General features: G+C 38.1%; 2 protein-coding genes across 5 annotated transcripts in view; one reads left to right on the forward strand and one right to left on the reverse strand.

Moving 5' to 3' along the window:
- Positions 1–270: 270 nt before the first annotated feature.
- On the reverse strand, positions 271–4,185 carry rfc5 (replication factor C (activator 1) 5). Its single transcript, XM_074638981.1, has 11 exons — positions 4,016–4,185; positions 3,305–3,369; positions 2,879–3,015; positions 2,675–2,754; positions 2,461–2,534; positions 1,892–2,051; positions 1,476–1,557; positions 1,203–1,332; positions 863–940; positions 508–562; positions 271–380 (listed from the first exon to the last, which is right to left on the reverse strand). The coding sequence occupies exons 1-11, from the start codon at positions 4,060–4,062 to the stop codon at positions 281–283; spliced, it is 1,008 nt and encodes a 335-aa protein (XP_074495082.1). The 5' UTR covers positions 4,063–4,185; the 3' UTR covers positions 271–280.
- A 3,206-nt stretch (positions 4,186–7,391) lies between these two features.
- The window catches only part of ksr2 (kinase suppressor of ras 2), a 119,573-nt gene continuing 102,138 nt past the window's right edge, over positions 7,392–24,826 (forward strand). For 2 of the 4 annotated variants that reach the window (XM_074638984.1, XM_074638982.1), the window contains exons 1-2: positions 7,844–8,153; positions 24,060–24,200. In XM_074638984.1, coding sequence (XP_074495085.1) covers positions 7,980–8,153; positions 24,060–24,200 — 315 coding nt within the window. In that variant the 5' untranslated portion in view covers positions 7,844–7,979. Of the gene's footprint in view, positions 8,154–24,059; positions 24,201–24,826 lie in introns of all 4 variants that reach the window. The other 2 variants (XM_074638983.1, XM_074638985.1) reach the window with 2 other exon arrangements.

The raw sequence follows: 24,826 nt of genomic DNA on the forward strand, positions 1-24,826 counted from the left end.
TTTTGGTACAAACTGCCTTCCAGTTGGCTCCGTTTGTATGCAGATGTGAGTGACTCAGATAGCTGCGAGCATTTTCTTCGCTGTGCATCAACTCTGTGGAGCAGTGGTGGGCAATCACGCTGTGGACACTTAAGGGCATCTGCTCCATTCTTTCTAAACAAGCAAGTGATTCCACCGATTTCTTTCTGGTAGTCACTAAGGAATTGGTGAAAACGTTTCTCTCCGCCAGTGCTTTGCATTCAAGAAACAACTCGGTTGTGATGTACAGCGGTTACTGTATCTAGGCGGCCTCGCTGACCACGAGATCTCTCACCGCCTGGAAAGCTGCCACCATGGAGCTGAGCTGGATCTTCTCATTGGTTCCCGAGGCGAGCCGGTGTCTGAGGAGACGACACACGGTAAATCCAAAAGCAACACTTCCCCAACATCTGGATCAGACTCTTTTAAATGACTTCTATGTAATGTTAACATTAGTTTATGAGAGGAAGCACAAGTGATCTCACGTACTCGATGTCGGCCAACTTGATGAGCAGACCAATCCGAATAGCTGGAGGAAAGTCCACTGGAAAAGAAAACAATAATTCAGATACTTTTATTGCACCAAACTTTGAAGTTGCAAAAAGATAATCAGCGGATACTGACCCTAAAATAAGGGTCAGGGTCATTATCTTAAAACTTTGCCAATAGTGAACACAAACAACCAACATTACTATGCGTGTAAAGGGATTCAAAATTAAGATCTGGTGGTTTCCCTGCGAGATATTGTCAAGTCAGGTGACAGCCAACACCAGAGGGAAAACTCATATTTAACATAGTACCTGGTTTTAAACTAAATATTTTCTTTTCCCTGCAGTGGCCTTACCTCTGTGTATGAGCAGATGAACCTCAGTGAGGATATCATGCAGGGCCAAACCTTTCAGAGTCTTCAGCTGAAGGATTTCTGTGAATGAGGTGTTAAAGAGTTGCAACAACACAAACAGTTAAGCCAATCGAATCATATATAGCATGTGTAATATTTGTCAATGTGTTGCTGCAATTATCATCCATTTGAATGTCAAGTGAGTTATCTGGTAGATTTGATGATCACTTAGCTAAAGCTAGCTTCTATCGAGTAGTATCAGTTGCAAGAAAGAAATGCACTGAATATACAGTATTAACATAAATAAAGAACTTATTCTACAGTGAATTATCCTGAAGGATACGCTTGTACGCCGTGGTGAAGTCTTTGTTGAGGGACCAGTCGAGGATGTTGGCTATGTCCGAGCGGAGGGGGTGACCTGTGCAGGTGTACACCGTGTCCTCTGTGATCTTCCCGTACGCCATGCTGGTGCTCTAAAAATCCCACAGGTGGAATACAGTCAGTACATTTTACTCTTCTGCGAAGATGATACATAACAAAGTGTTGCTTTTCAGCTGTTTACAGCGACACGTCACCACAATGAGGCACAATGATCAAGATGAGCGTTTGGTCGTACCTGCAGTATGTTGAGTGATCTTCTCATATCACCTGATGATAAGGTCACAATGGCCTTCATTCCACCAGGATTTATGTCAATACTGCCACAAACACATTCAATCAACAGTTAGATCAATGTAAAGCTTCATTTATTTAATAAACATAAATGTATTATTGTCAAACTGGGATAGCAAACAAACAACATCATCAATTGATTTCACGCTGATTTTGTGCAAGTTTTCTGCGATAAAACTATTTCTCTCTATGTTTTAAAAAATAACAACACATTTCCTGTGAAACCCAAACCAGTAGCAGAATAACAAATAGTCACACCAGTTTTCTGGGAGTAACAGCATCCACCAGCATCCAGCATCATTTACCTCTGATTGTTTTTAACAGTAGATGGAGAAGAAACTTTCACATAAATACACTCACCTCTCCTGCTGGACGACATACTCCAACCGAGGGATCATCTGGTCCGGGGACAGCGGGCCGAAGCGAAATCTGGTGCATCGGGACTGCAGAGCTGGGATGATCTTGGAGAGGTAGTTGCAGATCAGACAGAATCGAGTGTTTTCTGTAAACTTCTCAATAACTGAGACAGAGAGAGAGAGAGAGAGCAGGATGAGAGCGGGAGAAACACACGTTAGAAATCAATGTAACTAAAAAATGTGAAGGATGAAACATGTCTTCTATCAAAGACCTCTCATACAACTCACTTTATAAACTCAAGCCTTTAAAATTATTTTTTGAATTCTTGCTGACAACAATCACACATAAAGTTGATCACACAAGCTTATGTTATAAGAACAATTGAGGTTAGATAATTAAAGACATCCAGTTTAGCTCAATCAATGGTTCAAACCAAATCTTCCAATATTTTTAGAATGAATATCAGGGTGTACAAGCAGATATGCTGTAATTCATCAGTAGCCAAATGGTCTGGCTGCTCAGTGAGCCGTGTGGCTCACAGTGGGCAACGCCCGGCCGAACAGATGGCTTACCTCGCCGCAATGCATTCTGGGCATCCTGGGTCATGGCATCGGCCTCGTCCAGTATCACCAACTTGAAGCCCTTCCTGGAGGACAAGAGCGATGGACAAAAAGGCAGCCGTTTAAATAATCCCCCCTTGCAGTTATGGGTTGTAAATAAAGGGAAAGAACATTAATATCTGAATAGAAGGTTATGTGACAAGTGTAGATAGATTTTTAGTCTTACTTGAAGATGGTCCTGGTGCTGGCAAAACTCAGAACGGGACCCCGTACAACATCAATACCTCTGTCATCTGATGCGTTTAGCTGCAAAACGAAACGAGTCATTAAATCAAAGGGCCACATGGTCGTGTCGCTAAACAATTGAAGATGGAAAGTGAAAAGAGAAGCCCAATAAACCAAAAGTGTGTAATGAGGAGTTGTAGTGTACCTCTAACACCATGGAGTTGAACTCTTTGTCCTTGTACAGCTGCCTGGCACAGGCGAGGATGGTGGAGGTTTTTCCCGTTCCAGGAGGACCATAGAACAAGAGATGGGGAAGCTTTTCCTCACTGATAAACCGCTGGACTGAAGAGATGGTAAAAAGTTGTAAAAAAAAAAAAAGATCCTTTTGAATGCTATTATTCATTTGAAATATTAATTATTAATAACACTTACAGTACAACTATAGTAAACAACAAAGACAAGAGCCAGCAACACTGACAGGCGGAAGAGAAAGTTATCCCTATATAGGCTTTTTAATTTAGTAAAATAATTCTTACAACTGTGTAATTCATATTTATGTGCTATTAAGTATTGCTGACTGGGCCTTAATAAAAGAGGATTATTTATTTCGTCTGGCAGTCTACATACTTACTGGTGGTTAGAATATCTTTATGTGAGATCAGATCATCAAGTTTCTGTGGTCTGTATTTCTCAACCCTGGAATATGGAGCAGAAAGATAAACAAGATCAATAATGTTATCAATAATATACTTCCAATTGCTAAATGACTAGGTAATGCTTGCAACACTTGGAGCAGTTGCCCTAAGTACAGCACAAGTTCATTTTACAAAAGTAACTCAAACTAACACTAGCTAAAGCATCACACACTGTATACTGGTGTAAACTACAAAACGAACTTCATTAAGAGTTTATCTATTTTAAACTATCTTACTTCATAGGTTTGGGTAAATGATGCAATAAGTTTGAACTTATTAGATATTTCAAATTGCTGGGTACCACTTTTCAATTCGGCATGCATATTTTGCACCGTGCATGCGGTATAATAAACAATATGTCAACATGCTTCACACTAACAGCAACGTTAAACGCTGCAACATTTCCTGTGAGCCACTTGGTTCAAGTGGCAACAAGGTAATATGGGATGCATAGACGAGCTATTATGTATGCCGAATTAAAAACAAACTCACAAGGATTAAGATGTAATATTCATTTTTTACAAGTATAAGTAATATATAACCTTATTTGTAAATACCACAAGCTGCTATCTTGACTCCATGTTAGTTTAGCTAGCTAGCACTAACTATTCCAACCTTTCTGTGAAAAACAACCACTTTTAACTCACCATGGTAAGTTTCTGTTCTGTAACGGCACTTTACTTGAAGAAGCCATGTGTCCTGTAAACTGTGACTTTAGCTCCAAGCTCTGTTAAATACTAATAGACAGATATAAAAGAGTTTGATGCACTTCCACTGGCTGTATGGGGTTTGGCGCGCTGCACAACAAAAACGTGCGTCTAACGTCATGACGTACAACCAATCAGATCACTTTGCCAGCTCTTGTGGGCGTGGTCTTTGTGACATGAGTGCCCACTGTAAAAAAAAAGTGTTTAAGAAATAACATTTCTATTTTATAAAAAAGCATATCCTCCTGGGAACCGAGTAAAAAAAGTGTCTTCAAATTCCTTTTTTTTGTGTGATTTCCTTCCTATTTAGAGTTAAAAGTAAATCTTACAATAATTTAGGCTTTAAAAAAATTGTATTTAGAAGATACAACTATTAACACATTATGGCCGTAGAGTGATATTAAACCAAGAATACATTCAACTTGATTAATATCACTGGAAAGCCCAGGATATCCTCTTTACAATACACCAGGGGTTGATAGAGTAGGTCAAAAGAGTAAAAGGATACGCATGTGGAAAAAATGTCCACTACAGAGGACACATGTCAATGGGCTGGGTCTAAACTGGATATACTGTGCAATGCATGCACATATTTTGGTGCACTTTGTAAATATATTTATGGAAATAATGTGTTATTGCAAAACATTTTATATAATTCTGTTAAAATTAAAATCATTAAACCAAGAGTCAGCTTAATATGCTGTTCTTGGACCCAATGCTGGCTGATGTCTCTGCAGGTAACACAGAGAATATGTCATACACATTTCCCACCAGTGTCTCATATGTCATTGCTCTGTTGAGTTCAGAGATCTTTAAAAGTCCTTTACTAGATGATGTCATCACTGTTATGATCAGTTAGGCTAGTTATGGTATTGACGAATGATCCAAAAATTTAAAAAAGTAAAAAGTCTGTAGGCTTGTCTTGCCCTTAAAATTCAAAACACACCTCAAAATGTTACTTTAATTTATTAATGAAGCCCATTCATTCCCCTCATAATATAGATAAACAAGATCAATAATGTTATCAATAAAAAATCTTAAAATTCAAAACACACCTCAAAATGTTACTTTAATTTATTAATGAAGCCCATTCATTCCCCTCATAAATTAACTTTAATATACTTTATTCCAAAATAAAAAATGTTGCCAGCTCAAGACACAAGGGAATAAACAAACCTCACTGACTGAGAGTTTGTTTAGGCCTGGTGTGTTACCACTCTTAAAACCTGTCCAATGTCTGTTACCAGGTCCTACATTCAAGTCTCTACCCTGATTTGGCTTTTAGCAATTTGATGAAATGTTAAGCACAAACCTTTTCTCCACTAACTTTATATTTCAGTTATGTGGGCAATATTTTCTTCTAACAATACTGTGATGGCAATCAAATATTGACATGAGATTGACATGCATTTGGATTATTATTTCACCCAATACCTTATAACAGTTGGCTGGTTTCTAACATAATTGGTATGTGACTCCTTAAAATGAAGCACAGTCTTGATGCCTTATAACAGATTAGTGATATGAGTTGTGAGCAACAGAGGGATTTTCCCTCCTCAGATTGTTTAATTTGAGTGTATCCAGTATTTCAACAGTAAAAAAAGAAAAATTTAGATTAAAGTTCAAGAAAATAAACAAAATGTTGTGTAACAGAAATATATATGTTTTCATTTATGTCTTTAATCATCTTATGATCCCTCAGATTTATAATGGGACCCCCAAGCTAGGAACAAATGCCTAATAAGGATCCGGAAATTTTCGATTAAGCATGCTAATTGAACATCATAGGTGATTTGCCTTTTAATTTTATTTGTGTTGTTTGTTTTTTAATGTAATGGCTGTAAATAAAATAATTCCTGGTTTTGGTAATGTTCAATAATATATTAAAGGTCCAATATCGTGCTCATTTTCAGGTTCATACTTGTATTTTGTGTTTCTACTAGAACATGTTTACATGCTGTAATGTTCAGAAAACCTTTATTTTCCTCATACTGTCTGTCTGAATATACCTGTATTTACCCTCTGTATGAAACGCTCCGTTTTAGTGCATTTCAATGGAATTGCAACGGAATTGCGTTGCTAGGCAACAGTTTGGGTCCATATTTACTTCCTGTAAGGTGATGTCATTAACATACACTGCAACAGGAAATAAGCTGCGACACATTTAAAATGGTTACGTTTAAAACCGTGTAATTGTCTAAATATTGTATATTTGCGACAACACAAATGGACAGAAATCCTAACGGCTTGTTTCAAACGCACAATTTCTGAATACGGGCTGTGTGTATTTCTCCATATATGGAGCGTTTTGATAGTTTAACAGTATTTACAAAGCACTTAAACCTGTTTTATAATGTACAAAACCTGAAAATCTCACTTTTTACAATATGGGAACTTTAATATTTAATCTGTTTTTAAATCAGGTAGTCCCATTGAGATCAATATCTCTTTTGCAAGAGAGACCTGAGTACAGGAGAAGAAATAAGAACAGAGATAAGACACACAACAAAAACAAAGTCAGTCACACACAAGCACATAAACAATCTCGAAAACCAAAGGTAGAAAAATTCATTTTTTATAAAATTCATCCAAATATGATGAGTCTTTCAAATATTAAATATGTTGTCAATAAATTAAAAATAAAAATAAAATGAAAAGTTACATAAAATCACTGTAAGTCTATTAACTTATTTGTTTATTTAATTTATTATTACTCTCTTATTTTTGTATTATTATAGTTTATTTAGTTTTTTTAATTCTATTCTTTCTTTTTATCATTATAATAATAATAATAATAATAATAATTATTATTATTATTTATTTTCTTAATTTTATTTCAACTTTTAATATTGTGTCTAGTGTACTTAATGAGTTCGTCTATAAGCTCAACTACTGGGTTTATAAACTATTGTAATTAAAAATAAAATAATAAAAAAATAAATTGCATATATGAAAACAACCTCAAAAAAGGGAAAAAATAAAGTATATTATATATATTTTTAAAAAAAAATCACTGTAAATCATGACACAAAAAAGGTCTAAGGCCTACTAAAACAACACACACAGCTGTAGAAATACTGCCGTGTGTCTAAAAAATTATAATAACCGTGCAGAGCCCAATATCTTTCCCTCCAAACATGTGAAAAGTGTGACTTTTACTCCTCGTGCATACAGGCCCTGGATGAGAGGATGAGACTGGAGCACAGTGAGCCCAGTCCACCGCACTTGTCGCTGCTGTAAATCTCGCGAGATCGTCCTCATCATCACGTTGGAGAGCCTGGGCGATGCTTGGTGCTGTTGCTGTTGCTGTGGGTTTGATTGACAGGAAACATGTCGGTGTGGTGGGAGCGAACCGGGATGCAGCTGCTGCCAAGGGAGACAGGGAGTACCTGCATCCAATCCACACATCAGCACCTTTAAAAAAACAACCAGGCTTTCCTCAGATCCGTCTGCTTATGATGCACTGAACTGCTTCTTTTTATCTCTCTTTTTTTTTTAAAAACACATCCTTTTTTGAAAAAAACGAAGGGGGGGCACCCAATGGATGCTGTGGTCTCTTCTTCTTCTTCTTCTTCTTCTTCTTCTTCTGCTTCACATTGTGTTTGATTTAAAGCCTCCAAACCAAGAGAGACACCTTGATGAAAACAGCAGGAACTACGAGGACTGTTGTTGCAATGGAGTCGACTCTCTCATCACGGCTCAAACCGCGTCTGTAAAAAAAAACCCTCCAGCATCATCATCTCGTTTTCATGGCGTTGCTGCTGCTGCTCATCATCTGCACCGTGGGCTTCTCCACGTTTCTTTTCTGAAATATTCTTTTTTCTTTTCTTTTTTCTTTTTTTCTTTATTTAAAGTGCAAAAAAAAGGGGTTTAAAAATAACGAACCCACTGCTCGCCAAAAACTATGAACGAGGAGATGACAAAAAGCGAGGAGCAGCATCTGAGTTTGCAGAAAGCCTTGCAGCAGTGCGAGTTGGTGCAAAACATGATAGACATAAGCATTTCTAGTTTGGAGGGTTTACGCACCAAATGTGCCACATCCAACGACTTGACACAAAAAGAGATACGAACGCTGGAGGTAAGTAAAGGGCACCATTTGTGTTGGATTTGTGCATCTAAAATCAATACAGAAAAAGGCTGTCACCGTCTGCTATTTTATTCCTAGGCCACTATGCATATTTTTTTTTGCATAAATGTGCAAAAAATATCCCTGCTTAAAGCCTACAGTGCTATATCTGTGTTTTTTTTGTGCAGTGCAATAAATCAAGAGGCTATATACTGGGCTGCAGTGGTGCTGTTAGAGACTTGCGCATTCTGCAGGTGGCGTTGAGAGAAGAGAGAGAAGGTGGCTCTCTTCTCTCTCCATCAGAATAATCTGTGAGGCAGCAGAGAGGCCTTATAGGCAAACCCAGTGTTTACAATCCATTACCGATGCCAGTCTGCGCATCTGTCCTCGCAGTGCATCATCCAGGCCAACGCTGCTGCTGCTGCTGTTACGCAATTGGAGAGCAGATTATACTAAAATTGTTACCAAATATCCGTTTAATTGGCTCCGAGGGGGTATATATATTCCGTCAATTGCGTTACGTAATGGCCATGTTGTGTTTTTGGAGATATCAGACTGCACTGTAAACAATTGCTGTTAATTTACAGCAGGATTTCAACAGTATTAACCTGTTATTGCTAAAAAAAAACAGTGCTTTACTGTTAAAGGTCCCATATGATGCTCATTTTCAGGTTCATACTTGTATTTAGTGTTTCTACTTTAACATGTTTACCTGCTGTAATGTTAAAAAAAACTTTATTTTCCTCATACTGTCTGCCTGAGTATTTACCCTCCGTCTGAAACGCTTCGTTTTAGCGCATTTTGACGGAATTGCAACAGAATTGCGTTGTTAGGCAACAGCTTGGGTCCATGTGTACTTCCTGTCAGCTGATGACATTCACATACACTGCAAACCAGGAATAAACTGGGACACATTTAGAACGTTTACGTTTAAAATTGTGTCAAGGGTCTAAATATTGTATATTCGTGACATCACGAATGGGCAGAAATCCTGACAGCTTGTTTCAAATGCAGAGTTTCTTAATTCGGGCTGTGTGTATTTCCCTGTGGATTGAGTGTTTCGATACTTTCACAGTATTTCTATAGCACTTAAGCCTGCTTTATAATAAAAAAAACATGAAAATCTCCCTTTTTTATAATATGGGACCTTTAATACAAAAGAAAACCTGTTAAATTACGCTCATAGGCCGTTTTTTAACTGAACTATAATGCATTCTTAAAAAAACTGCATTTTACTGCTGATCAACTGTCTAAAGTATCATAAGTAACAGTTTCATGCAGTATTTTTTTTTAATTCTGGGACCTGATCTGCCCACGTGAGGCTTGTACATTGTACATGATTGGAAAATCAGTGAATTAGCTTTATTGTTCTTCACTCACATGTTTTGGTTTGCATTCTGTGCTTGTAGCCAGCTATAGACAGACATTTTGGGAAAAGTGTCAACAAGTCTAGTATAGCCTTTTTCCTAACAAATGCCTTTAATTGTATTTAGTGTGACTATTTCTATGTCTGTAACCTGCTAAGTCTATTCATTTAAAGGCAAAAAATTATGTTTATTAAAATGTATGTAAAAAATACAACCTAAATAGTGCATTAAAACAAATCAGTAAGATAATGTAAAAGAAAGGTGAAAAACAGCTATATAATGTATCTTTAAACAGTAAATTAACTGTAAAATACTGTGAAATTAATTTAAAAAAAAAAAACAGTTCAAACTGTATTTTTCATTAACAGTACAAAGCTGTAAATTTCAGCGACGGTATAATAATGTTAATTTTACAGTAACATAAAGGCAACCCTGCTGCCATCAGTTCTTTACTGTTATTTTACTGGGAAATTCTTAACAGTGTGTCCATTTTTAGACCACTTAAACCAGTCCACCACTATACCCCATAATAAAAAAAAGCTGCCATAAAGTGCGATACGGTCACTGAAAACTCACTATTGAGCACTGCAGACACACAGCACATGCGTTATAATATAAGGGGCCTGTGAGAATGTTATTATGGTGATGCCTCGGGAGATTAAAACAAATACCATTTAAGTGCTGATAAGGTCGCCATAAACTCAGCACTGTGTGCCATCAAACACACTTAAAGTCCCCAGAGGGGAATATAATTGAGATATTACATAAAAAATAAACTTGTGAGTGCCACACACTAACCATAAACCCCACAGGAATATGATACTTTAATATAATATATATAAACATATAGTATATATTCAATGTCTGAGCTATTTAAGTGAAGTTTTGCAAGTGTTGCACATAGACAAGGGACAGGAATCCAAGAGGAGAGAGAGAGAGATGATATTATGTGCTGCCAGCATTGAGCAGCCTACAGTGTGAAGATAAATGTTCCCTGGGTGCCTTGCAAAGCATTGTGGGTACTGGATTATTTGTTGTAAGCATGACAGAAGTATTGTTTTTATGTTACCACATATTAATATTAGCCTGGCGGATCTTAAGAGTTGATTTATTTGGACTTTTTGTGGAAACTGAGATAAAAAAAAGAGATGGAGTTGTAACTTTACCTTTTTGGATGAATCCTTACTTTTTTACAAAGTAAAAGTAAAGATATACCCAGATAATATTTATTAGAAAACAAACATTGGCAATCTTAAATGAAGCGTAAATGATCAGCATGTGCAGACATATCTGTACTAGAGCTGCAACGATCAATCGATTAGTTGTCAACTATTAGGCAACTATTTTGATAAATTTTTAAGAAATAAAAGTCTTAATTATCTGATTCCAGCTTCTTAAAAGTGAATATTTTCTGGTTTCTTTACTCCTCTATGACAGTAAACTGAATATCTTTGGACAAAACAAGACATTTGAGGACGTCATCCTGGGCTTTGGGAAACACTGGTTTACATTTTTCACCATTTTCTGTCATTTTATAGACCAAACATCTTATCGATTAATCGAGAAAATAATGGACGGATGAAAATAATCATTAGCTGCAGCCTTAATCTGTACCAACTGTGCTATGAGGGACTATACAGAAACTATTCAGTGGTCAAAGGGGGTCAGAAAAGGGGTGAGGTGTTGTAACTTTTCTTTTGGCCCAAGTAAGGTTAGTCAAACTCTTTGGGAAAGTAGGGGAGAGTCTTTTATTTTTTTCTCATCCTAATTTCATTTGCCTTCCATTGCAATATTGTAAAAAGTTACATAAACATCTAAAAGACGAGGGCTTTATTTGCAGTATTTCCATATGGTTAACATATTGGACCTTGCGGAGTTTTTGACCACTGTTGGTGCTTTAGAGTGTTTGAATGAGGCAGTATTGTTTGTAGGGCTGCAACTAACAATTATTTTCATTGTCAATTAATCTGTTGATTATTTTCCTGATTAATCGATTAGTTCTTTGGTCTATAAAATGTCAGAAAATGGTGAAAAAATGTTGATCTGTGTTTCCCAAAGTCCAAGATGACGTCCTCAAATGTCTTGATTTGTCCAAAGATATTCAGTTTACTGTCATAGAGGAGTAAATAAACCAGAACATATTCACATTTAAGAAGCTGCAATCAGAGAATTTTGACTTTTTTTTTCTTTAAAAAGAATACTCAAATTGATTAATTGATTATCAAAATAGTTGGAAATTATTGTAATAGTTGACAACTAATCGATTAATCGTTGCAGCTCTATTTGTTTGTATCACTTGTTCTACCAGTCTGTTGAGGGGTGATGATGTGAAACACATTTCTGGTGATTGCAGAGGGCAGTAACGCAAGGTAGCAAAGAGAAGAAGAAGAATACAGGTTCTAAAACATTCATAAGTTATTCATCTGTTTATATCTATTGAATTGAATGCAGGAAATGTAATGCACTGGGGGTATTGTAGTTGTTATACATCACAACATCTATCTTCACTTTGTATACTGTAGTTTAATTAATTAAGTCCACTTTAATCTCACTTTCATTGCTTCTGCAGAGTAAACAACGTAAACGTTTTCTTCCTTTTTATGAAATTTTTTGAACAAAGTTTTGTCACTGTGCACGATCAAAAAACATGTCCTATACCTTTAATAGTTAACAATGTTATGGTTGTTTTTAGACGCAGTTAATGCTAATCGTGTTTCCATTGAGTTACGCTGAACCCAAGCTATGTATATTACTGAAAGCTGCAGTCGATTACCATAAATTACAATCCAAAATTGGAGCCAACATTTATGACAGGTATAATGGATCTTGTGGCAAAGCGTAGCCAGCATATCCAGCTCAATGCAATTATTATTTAAAGTTGCATATACAGTTATTTTTAGCCACTAGAGGGCAGCACAATGTACGACATAGCACCTTACAAAGTTGTTACTTGTTAGCTGAAGTTATATGGTGCCTTCAAATGAAACAACATGGGAAGTCGTGTACACAGTATGCTTGGCGTTCAAGTGGATAAGTTGTGAGAACACCGCTGCTAAGCAACAGCGATATTAATGTTACTGTTGGCGTCAAGAAGCCACGGAGGCTAACAATCTAGCAAGCTAGTAAGTGGGTAACATAATGCAGTAAATGCAAAGGCAAAATGACAGAGGAAAAAGATGGGGAATATCAACATTTTCCTCAGACCTATTATAACATTACAAAGAAAAACAATAAACTAAAATTACAATATATTAACTTATTATGCACCGAAAAATGAACTTCCATAACCTCCGCCATTTCTGACAACGTCAACCAACGCGTCACAACTTGTGAACTCTGAGTTTTCAGAAACTTTCCACTTACGTGGTTGTGAATACCACGAGAGAGGGGGGCGTTCATATGGACTCTTGTCGTAAACACGAGCCCATTTGAAGGCACCAATAGACCTTTTCATTTCCATTCTGTTGCTAGGGCAACAGCTTTGGTCCAAGTTGACTTCCTGTCAGCTGCTGCATTAACAAACATCGCAACAAGAAATACATTTAGCCCATTTAGAATGTTTATATTGTCAAGTTTGAAAAGGTCTGTAGCAAAAAGTTGCCTGTTTACACATCCAGCAGACACAGAGGGACATTGATTTGAAGTCAAGTTTCTGGCCTCACATTGAATATAATTTCCAATATTCACTTTCCCTGAGCTCTGTTTTGGTCTCCATCAAGTCCTGAGAAAAACGTATCTGGCTCTTCAGCTCCGTAACATTCACCAGCTAGTTGCTGTATTGTCTCTCTGTTGTTTGGGCAGGTGGGTTTATCTTCATCGATGCTGTTTGGTTGAAAACAGACGCGCTCTGCAGCTGGAAACAGAGTTGATGAGAGCGGAGCTTGTGGGGCCTTTCAATATAAGAATATTGATTACTGTGATTTTAAACTGTGGGTCAAATTCCACATCAGTATGTTCCAGTATCACCACTCTTTGCGTCCAAGTAGTGAGTCCCCAGGACTATTAATGTCCCAAGTTCCCAACTTATGTCCCATTTATGGTCTCTCTCTCTCTCTCTTTCTCCTTTCATAACTGCATAGAAATTCATGATCCAGTGATGACTTAGATTTGTTGCAGACATCCTAAAGCTTTAAATGAAGCAGTAACAGCGAGTGATGTAGCAAACCTTCACTTGTTCAACTGCAACCACAAGTTGTATCTCCGTGTTGAAGTTTTGGTTTAATACAGATACACTCTTCACAATAAACTTATGTGAAAAGAAAAAAAAAGTATTATGCAAATTGTTTTATATGCTACTACATTCACAATGCTTTAAAAAACACTGTCATTGGCCACGTTTTCATTATGTGTACGTCCACCAGACAAAATAATAGAAACACCAACGTGAATCCAGGTCAGAGTGAGATATTTTGGTAGTCACGTAATGTTGTGGGCTGCAGTTCTTCTGTTGTTAAATTTAGGCTACAATTCCCTTTGCAAAAACATTTTATCAATACCTGTGAACCAATACAATACAATACAATATGGCGTGGGCTACTGCAGGAACTTGCTCCGGATGGAACTGCGTATCAGCTTTTTGTATTATTTGATTTTGTGAGATTTTTTTCTCAGGCAGAAATTAAATATGTGAAAGAAATGCTCAACAGAAAGAAACACGCAAACACACTTAACAGATAATTCACAAAAGAGTTACTCCTGAGAAGCGTCTAATCTTCCTCAAATCCTCAGAGTCGGAGAGCTTTCAGGATGGCGGTCCTCTTATTGCCTCGACGACAAATGAGTTGTCCTCCAGGGGTTTTGATGAGGATCACAATGACGTCAGCCATACGCAAACCCTTCCTCGTTAACCTGCCCCTGATCTTTATTGAGTGCTGTGTGTATGGGAGATTCCTCTATGACATCTCTGTTTTCCATCTCTATTATTAACCTAAAGGACCCAGATTGGGCCTCAGACACAATCTGCTGGAGCACTGACCTCGCTTTAGCCAAAAGCTCTACCAAGAATAGCAGCCTATATCATTACCTGGATGAAGTGTTGATACTGGTTTCCATTAATATGATTATGCATTGTCGGCGGTATCCCTTGGATACGCTGGAATGATCCACGCACATCATGAATGATGTTTTTTTTTAGGCTTTTATAGAGATGCAAACACATGATGGAGCATGGCATGTGATCCAATTATGTAATTCATATAACAGAAAAGAGGCCAGGTCAAAACAAGTATTAATGTTTATTTAAACAAGAAGTATAGCATCAGCTGTTGTTTTTTTTTGCTTCAAAGGTGGATATTATTTTTACTGTAGCTTAGAAGGTTAAAGGGTTCATTGTGCTTGAAGCAAACTGGGTCATACAAAGTGTTGTCCGACCACGTCTAAAGGCACAAGTGTTTATACCTGTTCTGAGTGGCCACACTCGAAGGGAAGCTGACGTTAAAGCCTCCTCTTGTCTCTATCAAACTGCATGCCGACTGAAACCCAACCTTACTCTCACACCTGAGGCCAATTACTGTGTAGAGTGGGCATGATTGTCACATTGTCTGCATTATCTTCTTTTAAGTTGATGTGGCAAACTTGTTAGCAAACAGTCGCTAGTTTACACATCCAGAAGTTACGGAGCAACATTGTCATTCGTTTCTCGCCACCTGGCATATGTAAGTCCAATATTCACTCTACATTTATCTCTGTTTTGGTCTCCTAGAGGGAAATATTTGGTTTAAATTCTCCGCTATGTTCACCAGAGGCCTCATTACAGAAACTTCCTAAGTCTGAAATCCTATCTTATCTTAGTTTACGATGACATTTGGGAATTTTGGTATCAGAGAAACATGATTTCTAACTGCGTTTAGGAAAAAATCCTATTTTATCTTGGATAGGAATTTAGCTATCACAGACCTTCCTAACGGGATTTCCCAAGTTAGGATGGCATAGACCCTGTCCTAAATTCAAAATAACTGCAAATATAGTAGCAGCACTGTTGTTATGTCTGAATGGCAATGACAATGAAGATGAGGAACAACATGAACACCGAAATACAGTATAATGATTGAAAGGCTACTCAAACCGTATGATGACGCTTTAAATTTCCCGGATCATGTATTGATTAAAAATTATATATATATAAATTGAATACATGTAATATATGTTTCCTCTCCTCTACCGAAACGATTACTGTCCTCCTTATAGCAAAAATGTAATACCTGTCTTTCTTTGTCAGTGATAGCTAGCAAGTGGCAAGTGAGAGCCGTTGATATTATTGTCCATCTCGAGTAGTCTACAGGTACGTTCTAATCAAAGAACCAGGCATGACAAGATGACGAGTGCTGATTGAAGAATCAAATTTACAGTTATAGTTAGGATTTCTTAAGTTAAGTTAAGATAGGAGGTCTGAGAAAGGATATGACACAGCCATGCCTTTAGGAATTGCTTCTGTAATAGGAAAATAGGTTTCTATGAAACTTAAGTTAAGATAGGAGAAGCAGTTAGGATATTTTTCTGTGATGAGGCCCCAGCTCTTATAACTGTGTCTGTCTGCTATTTGGTGCTGAGCAAGTGATGTACAGTGGATTTTTAGTTATTTTTCTTCAATGAAAACAGCTGCCCGCTGCAGCTGAATTTCCCCAATTTGATGGAAGTGCACTACTAAATATCTCGAATACAATTTTGATGTGATTCTAATTTAATAGGGTTTAGTTGTCTGACTCATTTTGACCTGTGGACAATCAAACCATTGTGCTCCCTTGCCATTAAACTTTGCTTTGGTATGCTAGAATTTCACAGAATGAGATCATGATTAATTTCATTTACGTGTTCTGGCCCCTTCAAGTTTATGAACATGCTTTCAATTCATAATAATGATAATAGATTTTTTTTAAAGATCTAGCATAACCTATGTATTGTACATCAGTGCACTGAGAATGCCTTTACACACGTGATGTCTTTTCCTAGTTCATTTCATTTTCTCATACAAACCAGTTTTGTTGCTAAATTATTAATTACTACAGTATGCTGCAGCTCAGTTGGCTAAATCTACCGGTTAAGGAAAGTACTGTATACAAATGTGTACATTTTAAGTTACACAACATTTGCCAAAAGACCATTTATTATGCTCTTGAATAAGCTTGAATGATAGTGCTGGACTCTAGTTTATCAGATAGACTGATAGACCATAGACTGCACAACCTTGTCCAGCATACCTGTATGTCCACACAGTTTAAGACCCAGGACGGGCTTGTCTTCTTGTTCAGAGAGCATTGATTGTTGCTATTTTGTAACTTGATGGTGAAAAGATACCAGCAGCACTATCACAGGAATTCTGCATGTCTAGCAGTCCGTGCAAAGGCAGAGACAGAAGGTAAAGATAATAACGTGTTAAAAACAGGGATAACTTTCAGCTTGTGGCGTGCTATTGTTAGCCTGCTAACCCGAGCAGCTTATGCTTGTGCATCTGTCCACAGTGCATTATGTTCAGTCCCTTCTGGTTTTCGCCACAGCAAGGGAGTAAAGTTTGTTTTTCCAAATCTGCTCAGACTGGAGCTTTAGGAAGGCGATGCCGCTGGTGGTTGGTTTTACACGTTAGATCAAGGACACATTACCCAGGGGCCACATTGTTCTCATCGAATGGGGCTTCTTCAGTGCTCAGTGTAAACAAAACTTATTTTCAACAATAATTTTCAACTATATACACTCTAAAGTTGAGCAACTCCCTTTTGTCTCTTTCCTCTCCCTAATACTCTTCTACATGTTTTGTCAAGTAAGGCCCCAATGACTTGACCTAATGACCTGAGACTGTATTCCTTGAGAACGGCAGCTTTTTCCTTGCAGAGGAGACAGAGAGAAGTCACATTAAACTCCAAGAATATAATCAGTTGTCCCCCCCTCTTGAAACTGGCTGTGCTCCAGGTCAACCTCTATTTTAGGTTTAGAAAGAGACATTTTGAGACAACTCCCAGACCGGACAACGCCGTGGTAGCGACCTGTCAATCACAAGGTAGCCACGCCCTATAGCATAGCCTGCTTTATGGTCTATTTGACTCTAAATGGGACCATAATTTACTAAATGAACATCATGCTGTATTGAAGAAGACTTGAAACTAGCGATTGAGACCATAAACTCATGTTTAAAATGTTTACTGAGGTAATAAATCAAGTGAGAAGTAGGGTCATTTTCTCATAGACTTCTATACAATCAGACTTGTTTTTGCAACCAGAGGAGTCGCCCCCTGCTGGCTATTAGAAAGAATGCAAGGTTAAGGCAATTCAGCATTGGCTTCACTTTTCAGACCCGGAGGTTGCCCACTGGCTGGATTTAACAATACATTCTTAACATGTGGGGGTCTTATGAAATTGTCTAGCGGGCCATATCTATCCCCTGGGCCAGTAGTTTGAGACCCCTTAAACAACACTAAGACTAAGATAGTGAAAGAGGGAGATGCACTTTGATGACAATAGAATTATTGATTGAAAAGTCTCTTCAAAAATGTCAGTGTCTCTGTCTCTGTCTCTCTCTCTCTCTCTCTCTCTCTCTCTCTCTCTCACGCTCACCCTCCTCCTTTCATTTGCACTGAATAAGAACCAGTTACTTTATATATGCTATGTCATGCTATGTTGTTGCATAAGATATATTTGAAACATGGAGGGACAATGGGCCCCTGGGCACAGACATGCAAAAGGCCCCACCACCTCTCCTACATACAGTAGGAGCAAGACACACAGACTTTGTTTAGCCCCTTTTTGTTGTTGTTTTATGTTTCCTTGTAATTGTTTTGTGTCACTTTGTAATTGTAATGGTTCTTTTTGGAGTTATATTTTTATCTGTGAGGTTGTTTTGCCCCTTTTTGTAGTTGTTTTGAATCTCTTTGTGTCACTTTGCAGCTGTTTTGCATCTCTTTGTAGTCATTTTTAGTCTCTGTGTGGTCATTTTGAGTCTCTGTGTGGTCATTTTGAGTCTCTTTGTAGTAATTTAGAGTCTCGTTGTAGTCCTTTAGAGTATCTTTGTTGTCATTTTAAATCTCTTTGTAGTTCCTTTGTGTCTCTTTGTCATTGTTTTGCCCCTTTTCATAGTCATTATGAGTCTCTTTGTGGTTTCTTTATGTCTCTTTGCAGCTGTTTTGCATCTCTTTTGTAGTCCATTTGTGTCTCTTTGTAGTCAGTTTGAGTCTGTGTAATCATTTTGAGTGTCTTTGTAGTCATTTTGAGTCTCTGTAGTTGCTTTGTGTCTCTTTGTGGTTGTTTTGCCCCTCGTGAGTCTCTTTGTCTCTTTGTATCATTTTGTGTCTCTTTGTAGTCTTTCAATGTTTCTTTGTGGTAATTTTGAGTCTCTTCCTGGCTGGTATTTGTCTCTTTGAGTGACATTTCGTAGTTGAAGGCCATGGGTGCCCCTGACACTTTGGGCCCCTGGGCCTGTGCCCGGTAGGCCTGTTCAGTAATCCATCCATGATTTGAAGTAGCATGAGACTAGATATTGTAAGAATATGATGTACAGTAAGAAGTCGACACATTTAGCCTGGGTAAATGTGTGTTTCTCTGTAGGTGTGGACTGAGCAGTTACCTTATTGGGCAGAGCGGTAGCAGCCGTGGGCAGCTGCTGTAGGGTTTTCTGCATTCAGAGGTGACTTGCGAGTCCCTCCTCCACTGGTTTCTACTTTGGTATTCACTGATGTAGGCCAGCACTGTCTAATTTCTAGCAGTCATTTTGTAGGTGTATGTTTGGAATGGGGCCATCCAAATGTATCATCCTTGAGTCTTCAAGCATCACGTCATCCACTGTGGGCCTGGACCTTATTCTACCATCATTTTCTATCAGACCAATTGTTTCAGCTCAAAATTGCTTCACTACAAATGTGCTTGCTGTAAATCCTACTTGCCGTGTCGTAGGACGTGAGTACAGTCAAAACAAAACAAAATATCTCTTCAATTTATCAATTCTGCACTCTGCAATGTCACTGATATGATGTAAATCAAATTTGCAAAAATATAGCTGATGTAGTTTTGCGGCTATCTAATTCTTTAATCATTTAATCAATAGTATAAGTTGCCAGGTCAGAGAAGGTTTACAGGATTGTAGTGAGACCAGCTATGTTGTATGTTTTGGAGGCAAGAGGTGGCAGAGTTGAAGATGCTAAAATTTCCGTTGGGGGTAATAAAGATGGACAGGATTAGGAATGAGTTTATTAGAGGGACAGCTCAGGTTAGACAGTTTGGAGACAAAGCGAGAGAGGCGAGATTGTTATGGTTTGGACATGTGCAAAGGAGAGATGCTGGATATATTGGGAGAAAGATGCTGAAGGAAGGCCAAAGATGAGTTTTATAGATGTGTTGTGGGAGGACATGCAGGTGGTTGGCGCGACGGAGGAAGATGCAGAGGACAGGAAGAGATGGAAACAGATGATCCGCTGGGGTGACCCCTAACGGGAGCAGCCGAAATAAGGAGAAGAAATATAAGTTGCCAAGTCACAAAGGAAAACTGTATTAAAAGTGTTTGGCAGTGGTGTACGAAGTATTCAGATCCTTTTCTTAAGTAAAAGTAGCAATACCACGGTGTGAAAATACTTGATTACAAGTAAAAGTCTTGCATTCAAAGTCATACGTAAAAAGTAGTATCTGCAAAATGAAATAGATAATCAAAAGTACTTATAATGCAGAACAATGGCTTTGTGGGTATCATATTATTACATATTATATTATTATTACTGATGCACTAATGTGCAAGTAACCTTTTATCATTGCAGTTGGCCATGATGAAGCTAAATGCAGCTACTTTGTATACAGTTTGGTAGTTTAGTCTACAAAAAAAACTGCTCACCAGTACTGAGTACTTCTGATTTTTGTCCACATGAGTACCCTTACTACTTATTGTTTACCGCCACCTCCTGGTGAGTCTAGGTGTGCACCCAAACACCTGCGTAACTGTGTCTCTGTGTAAACACATAGCTAGCTTAATGCTGAGAAAGCAGCCCTGAAAATGCCTTTGATATTCCTTCTCATCATCCAATTTAATCTATAGGCCAACAGATATCATATTTTTAGTTGGTTTTATTAAAGCGTATATGCAATATTATATCTGTGTACAATTTGATTTGTATCAATAGCTACATAAAAAGCTTTTATTAACCAAACATACATTTGGTATGTTGGAGAGAAAAGTGTTTTCCCCTGAAATGTAGTGTAGTAGAAGTAAAACGTATAAATCATAAATACAGGAAATACTGCAAAGTACAAGTACCTCAAAATTGTACTTAAGTACAGTAGAGTAAGTGTACTTTGTTAATATCCACCGTTGGCTGTGCTAGCTGGGTAATGGTGTATTTAATGATATGTTTGTTAGAAGCGATAGGTATGATTGAGAAATGGATCCATGTTGAAACATGAAAAAAGTGTTGGTTGTCCTGAATTCTAAGCTGCCTTATTTGCATAAAGTATACGTATTTGATACAAGTATATAATCTATATAGTATAGTAGACTCTGTTTTGTATGCACCGCATTGACCCTTTGCATACATTTGAAGTCCTTTAGTCCATGAGTACCAATATCTAGCCTATCTAAAGTTGTCACTTAGTTAGGGGTCAGTGAGAATAGAGTTCAGACTGGCTGAGGAGCAGAAAGACTTGTAGTTTTTTATTTAAAGGGACTGCTTGTAAGAATCAGAAATTGGTTGTAACGGCGACACCTGTGGCCGTTAAGTCAACGAAAGTCAGCGTCCTGTTGCTCGCACTCGCCCGTGTGAACGCGCTACGTGAATGTGAGCGAGCATCCGTCAAAACAGTGAGGCGACACACGTCAGCTAAAACCACAATATCCCTCTATATTTCACCTGCTTGGCAGTAATGTTAGCTGACCAGACGAAGGTCTCTCCATGAATCAATGCTGACCCTAGGGTTGGCTTTTCCTGCTTCAGCCTCCCGACTGCGGCCGGAGAGAGACACCTGCACCCGGTCAGAGACGATAACGTTTCTCGCTGCGGAGCCCCGTCACTTCACAAGACATGGGAAACCTCTGTTGGTCTGGAGGAGCTGCAGCAGTTATTTCTGCACGAACGTCCACTCACTAGATATTCTCAGAGCTACGAAGTCTTCTGCAGTGTGTAGTGTGCGTGCGTGCACGTGAGGTGGAGTGAGAGAGCGAGAACGAGCGCGTTGTGTGAGTGAAGGCAGGCAGAGGAGCAGAGGAGCAGAGTACAGCAGAGACCAAAGCTACGGTCTCCCCCGCGTCCTCCGACCGCGGCCAACACTGTTTAACAGACGGACTTCACTAGAAATAACTTTACGGTTTTGGTGCTTCTGTGTAGTTTGCGTTGGAGTCTCGTCTGAACAGCGTAGCCACACGCGAGCGCACATGGGACACCGACCCGGATTGATTTATATGTGTAAGAAGTTACAAACAGTCCCTTTGAACAGGATTATTTGCATTCTAAAAACCCAAATGGCCTGTTAGACCGTCTTGGAGGTCCTAGTGTTAACTGGCCGGTAGGGGGCGCAAGTGGTCAACAAACGAACTGGAGCTGCTCAGAGAGAGAGAGAGAGAGAGAGCAGCTGTTGAGGTTGAGCCAGCATATTTTCACGTTTTACAAGGTAAATGAAGGGTTTATTTTGACCAAACCTCGAGTTAGTGATTGTTGGAACAGTGGAAAGACTAACCAAGTCGGTTTTGGTGAGTTTTATTTGGTCTCTGTCGAGTTTGAATGTGTGAGAATATGCGTAAGAATATTTCTTAGCATCTTGTAACATACATTTTACATTTATTTATTTATTAGTTTATTTGATAGGGACAATGCATAGGCATTGTTACGCTTAAGGACGGTCTGCAGGACAGATAATAATGCACACAGTGCACTTTAATATACTTTTTAATTCTGCACACCACAAACAGCTCTATGTACAATGTACAGCTGTTTTCTGCACTTTAGTCTATTCTTTTTTTTTAAAAACTACCTCAGTTCTCATTCCGCATTATATTCCATATTTGATATTTCTTAATCCCCTGGTCTCTACTGTATATCTCCTATATTTCATTATTCAGCACTATATCAATTTTTTGCACTATATTCACATTTGTAATAGTCCTGTATCTCAGTTGTTACCCTGCACTATATGCAGTTTTAACAGTTTTCTTCATCTTGTATTTTTATATCTGGTATATTTTCTATACTTTGTACTTTGTACTACTAACTTGTGCCTTTTTACTAACATGTTTGCACTATGGAACTGTGATGGTGGAAACTTGAATTTCCCTCGGGATCAATAAAGTTACTATCTATCTATCTATCTATCTATCTATCTATCTATCTATCTATCTATCTATCTATCTATCTTAATTTAAAAAAAGAGGTTTTGAAAAAAACACTGCAAAGACCCGTGTCACCACCACCCCACTCTATAAGAGCTCACCAGTATAACCACAGCTTTCAACCACTAGCCACTAAGCAGGTGTTGAGTAATCCTAGTAGTGGTGGTTGAGGGAACAGAGTGTTGTTGTCTTTATTTTCCCTGCACTGGTTATCCAGGCTATCCAGGGATTTCAGGGACTTTGTAGTAAACAGTGTAGCCTACATCTCTGACTGTGAGACTACTGCTGCTCACTATAGCCTTCCTTTAATGTCATTGTCATATGTCAAGCAACTTTAACCTGTGGGACTTTTAACAGTTTCTATACAAAAAGCAGCAAGTTGTTGTAAAATTAAGTGAAAATGTCTTTTAAACTGACCAGCAAAAAAACCCATATATATTCTTGAAAAATGTCTTGTGTTGACAAAGTTATAGTCATTTAGATTAATAGTGTCGGCGTCCACCGCATCGCCCTCTTGGTGTTTATTTCACAACAATGTCCCGCTATCTGTACATTATCCTGCTTATTACACGGCTACTTATTTAAAAAATCAATAATTTGACTCAAAAATGGTCCTCCAGAGTCCGGCATCAGAACTCCGCCTATCTGTTAGAGATAGCAACGGTCTGATTTAAAGAAATAACAGACCGTAGAACACAGTGATTAACCAATCTGAATTGAGTATTCAACAAAGCCATGTAATAACAATATTTAAATCTTTTTGCTTTCCGGAGCCAAACGCTATTCTTGCCTTGATTTTACAGGATGCAATAGGATTTAATACCTACTTTACAGAAACTTCATACATTATTGGGTTTCTATTTATTGTCAGTCTCGCTTGTGATAAATTCAGGTCAGTTCTTCAGGACAGGCCATGTCAACAAAGAGGTGTTGTTCTGATTCAAGACTAAAACTAACATGTTTTAGTGCTAAAAGGTGAATCAAGAAGTCAGTCTATTTTTAAAACAATATCCAGCACTGCTAATTAAAGGCATTTTCACCTTTTCTCTTACATGGTATGGATCAGATTTTTGTTCTTTTCAGAGTTGTACAGTACTACAGTACATGCAGTTTTCTTGTTGTGCAGGACAGTTGTACTCTGAACAAACTAACAGTAATTATTTTTATGTGGAAAAGTGAAAATGGGAGAAAAGGGTTGATCAGCATTAAATAAAGTGTAATGTATTTGCAGCCCTCCCTCACTGTGTTTGTCCCTCTTGTCCTCAGGGGAAGTTGGTGAAGTACTTCAGCCGCCAGCTGTCCTGTAAGTGCAAAGTGGCCTTAGAGGAGCGCAGTGTCGAGCTGGAGGACTTCCCTCGCCTCTGCCACTGGTTCCGCATCGTCAACTTGAGGAAGGAGGTCACACAGGTAATATGTCCAGTCTAAAAAGAAGCTCATCTTATCTCCCATAATTACAATGTGAGAATGAGATATTATTATTTTAAATTTTTGCTCAATTAAAAATCTGGTATCTGATAATGTAGATGTTGGTGTCTAACAAAATTTCAGAGACCTGACCAGAGATTTCCGACCTAACCCTGATGGTTTATTTGGCTAACATTCATACCATGTTACTTGCCTTGGACTTTTTTGCATGTCACCTTTTTTCTGTTTATCATTTAGTCTTTTTTCTATCAAGCAGCAGAAACCCCCACTGCAGAAGTGTTTTAAGCTGCAGTTCCTGTAACGGCCGCTAGATGCTGACTTCAAGAAAACCCTTCAACTTTTCCCTCTAAATACAGAAGTCAAGTTTAAGCAATGAAGTTTATGCTCTCAATAGTTAGTATAACATCTTTTAAGACATCTTTTGGTGGCAGTTTGAAAAACAATTGTTCTATTAATGAGGCATTAAAGCTAAAAAAAAAGTATTTGATTTCCAGGCATTTTTACTTGATTGACAGGTGTCTCAGCCCAATACAGTCAGCCATGGTGGTTGCAGCTTGTTTGCCTTTAAAATGTAATTTTTTTGTCTCATTTGTGACAATAGATAAACC

This window comes from Sebastes fasciatus, chromosome 6 (genome assembly GCF_043250625.1).
Source record: "Sebastes fasciatus isolate fSebFas1 chromosome 6, fSebFas1.pri, whole genome shotgun sequence".
Taxonomy (NCBI): Eukaryota; Metazoa; Chordata; class Actinopteri; order Perciformes; family Sebastidae; genus Sebastes; species Sebastes fasciatus.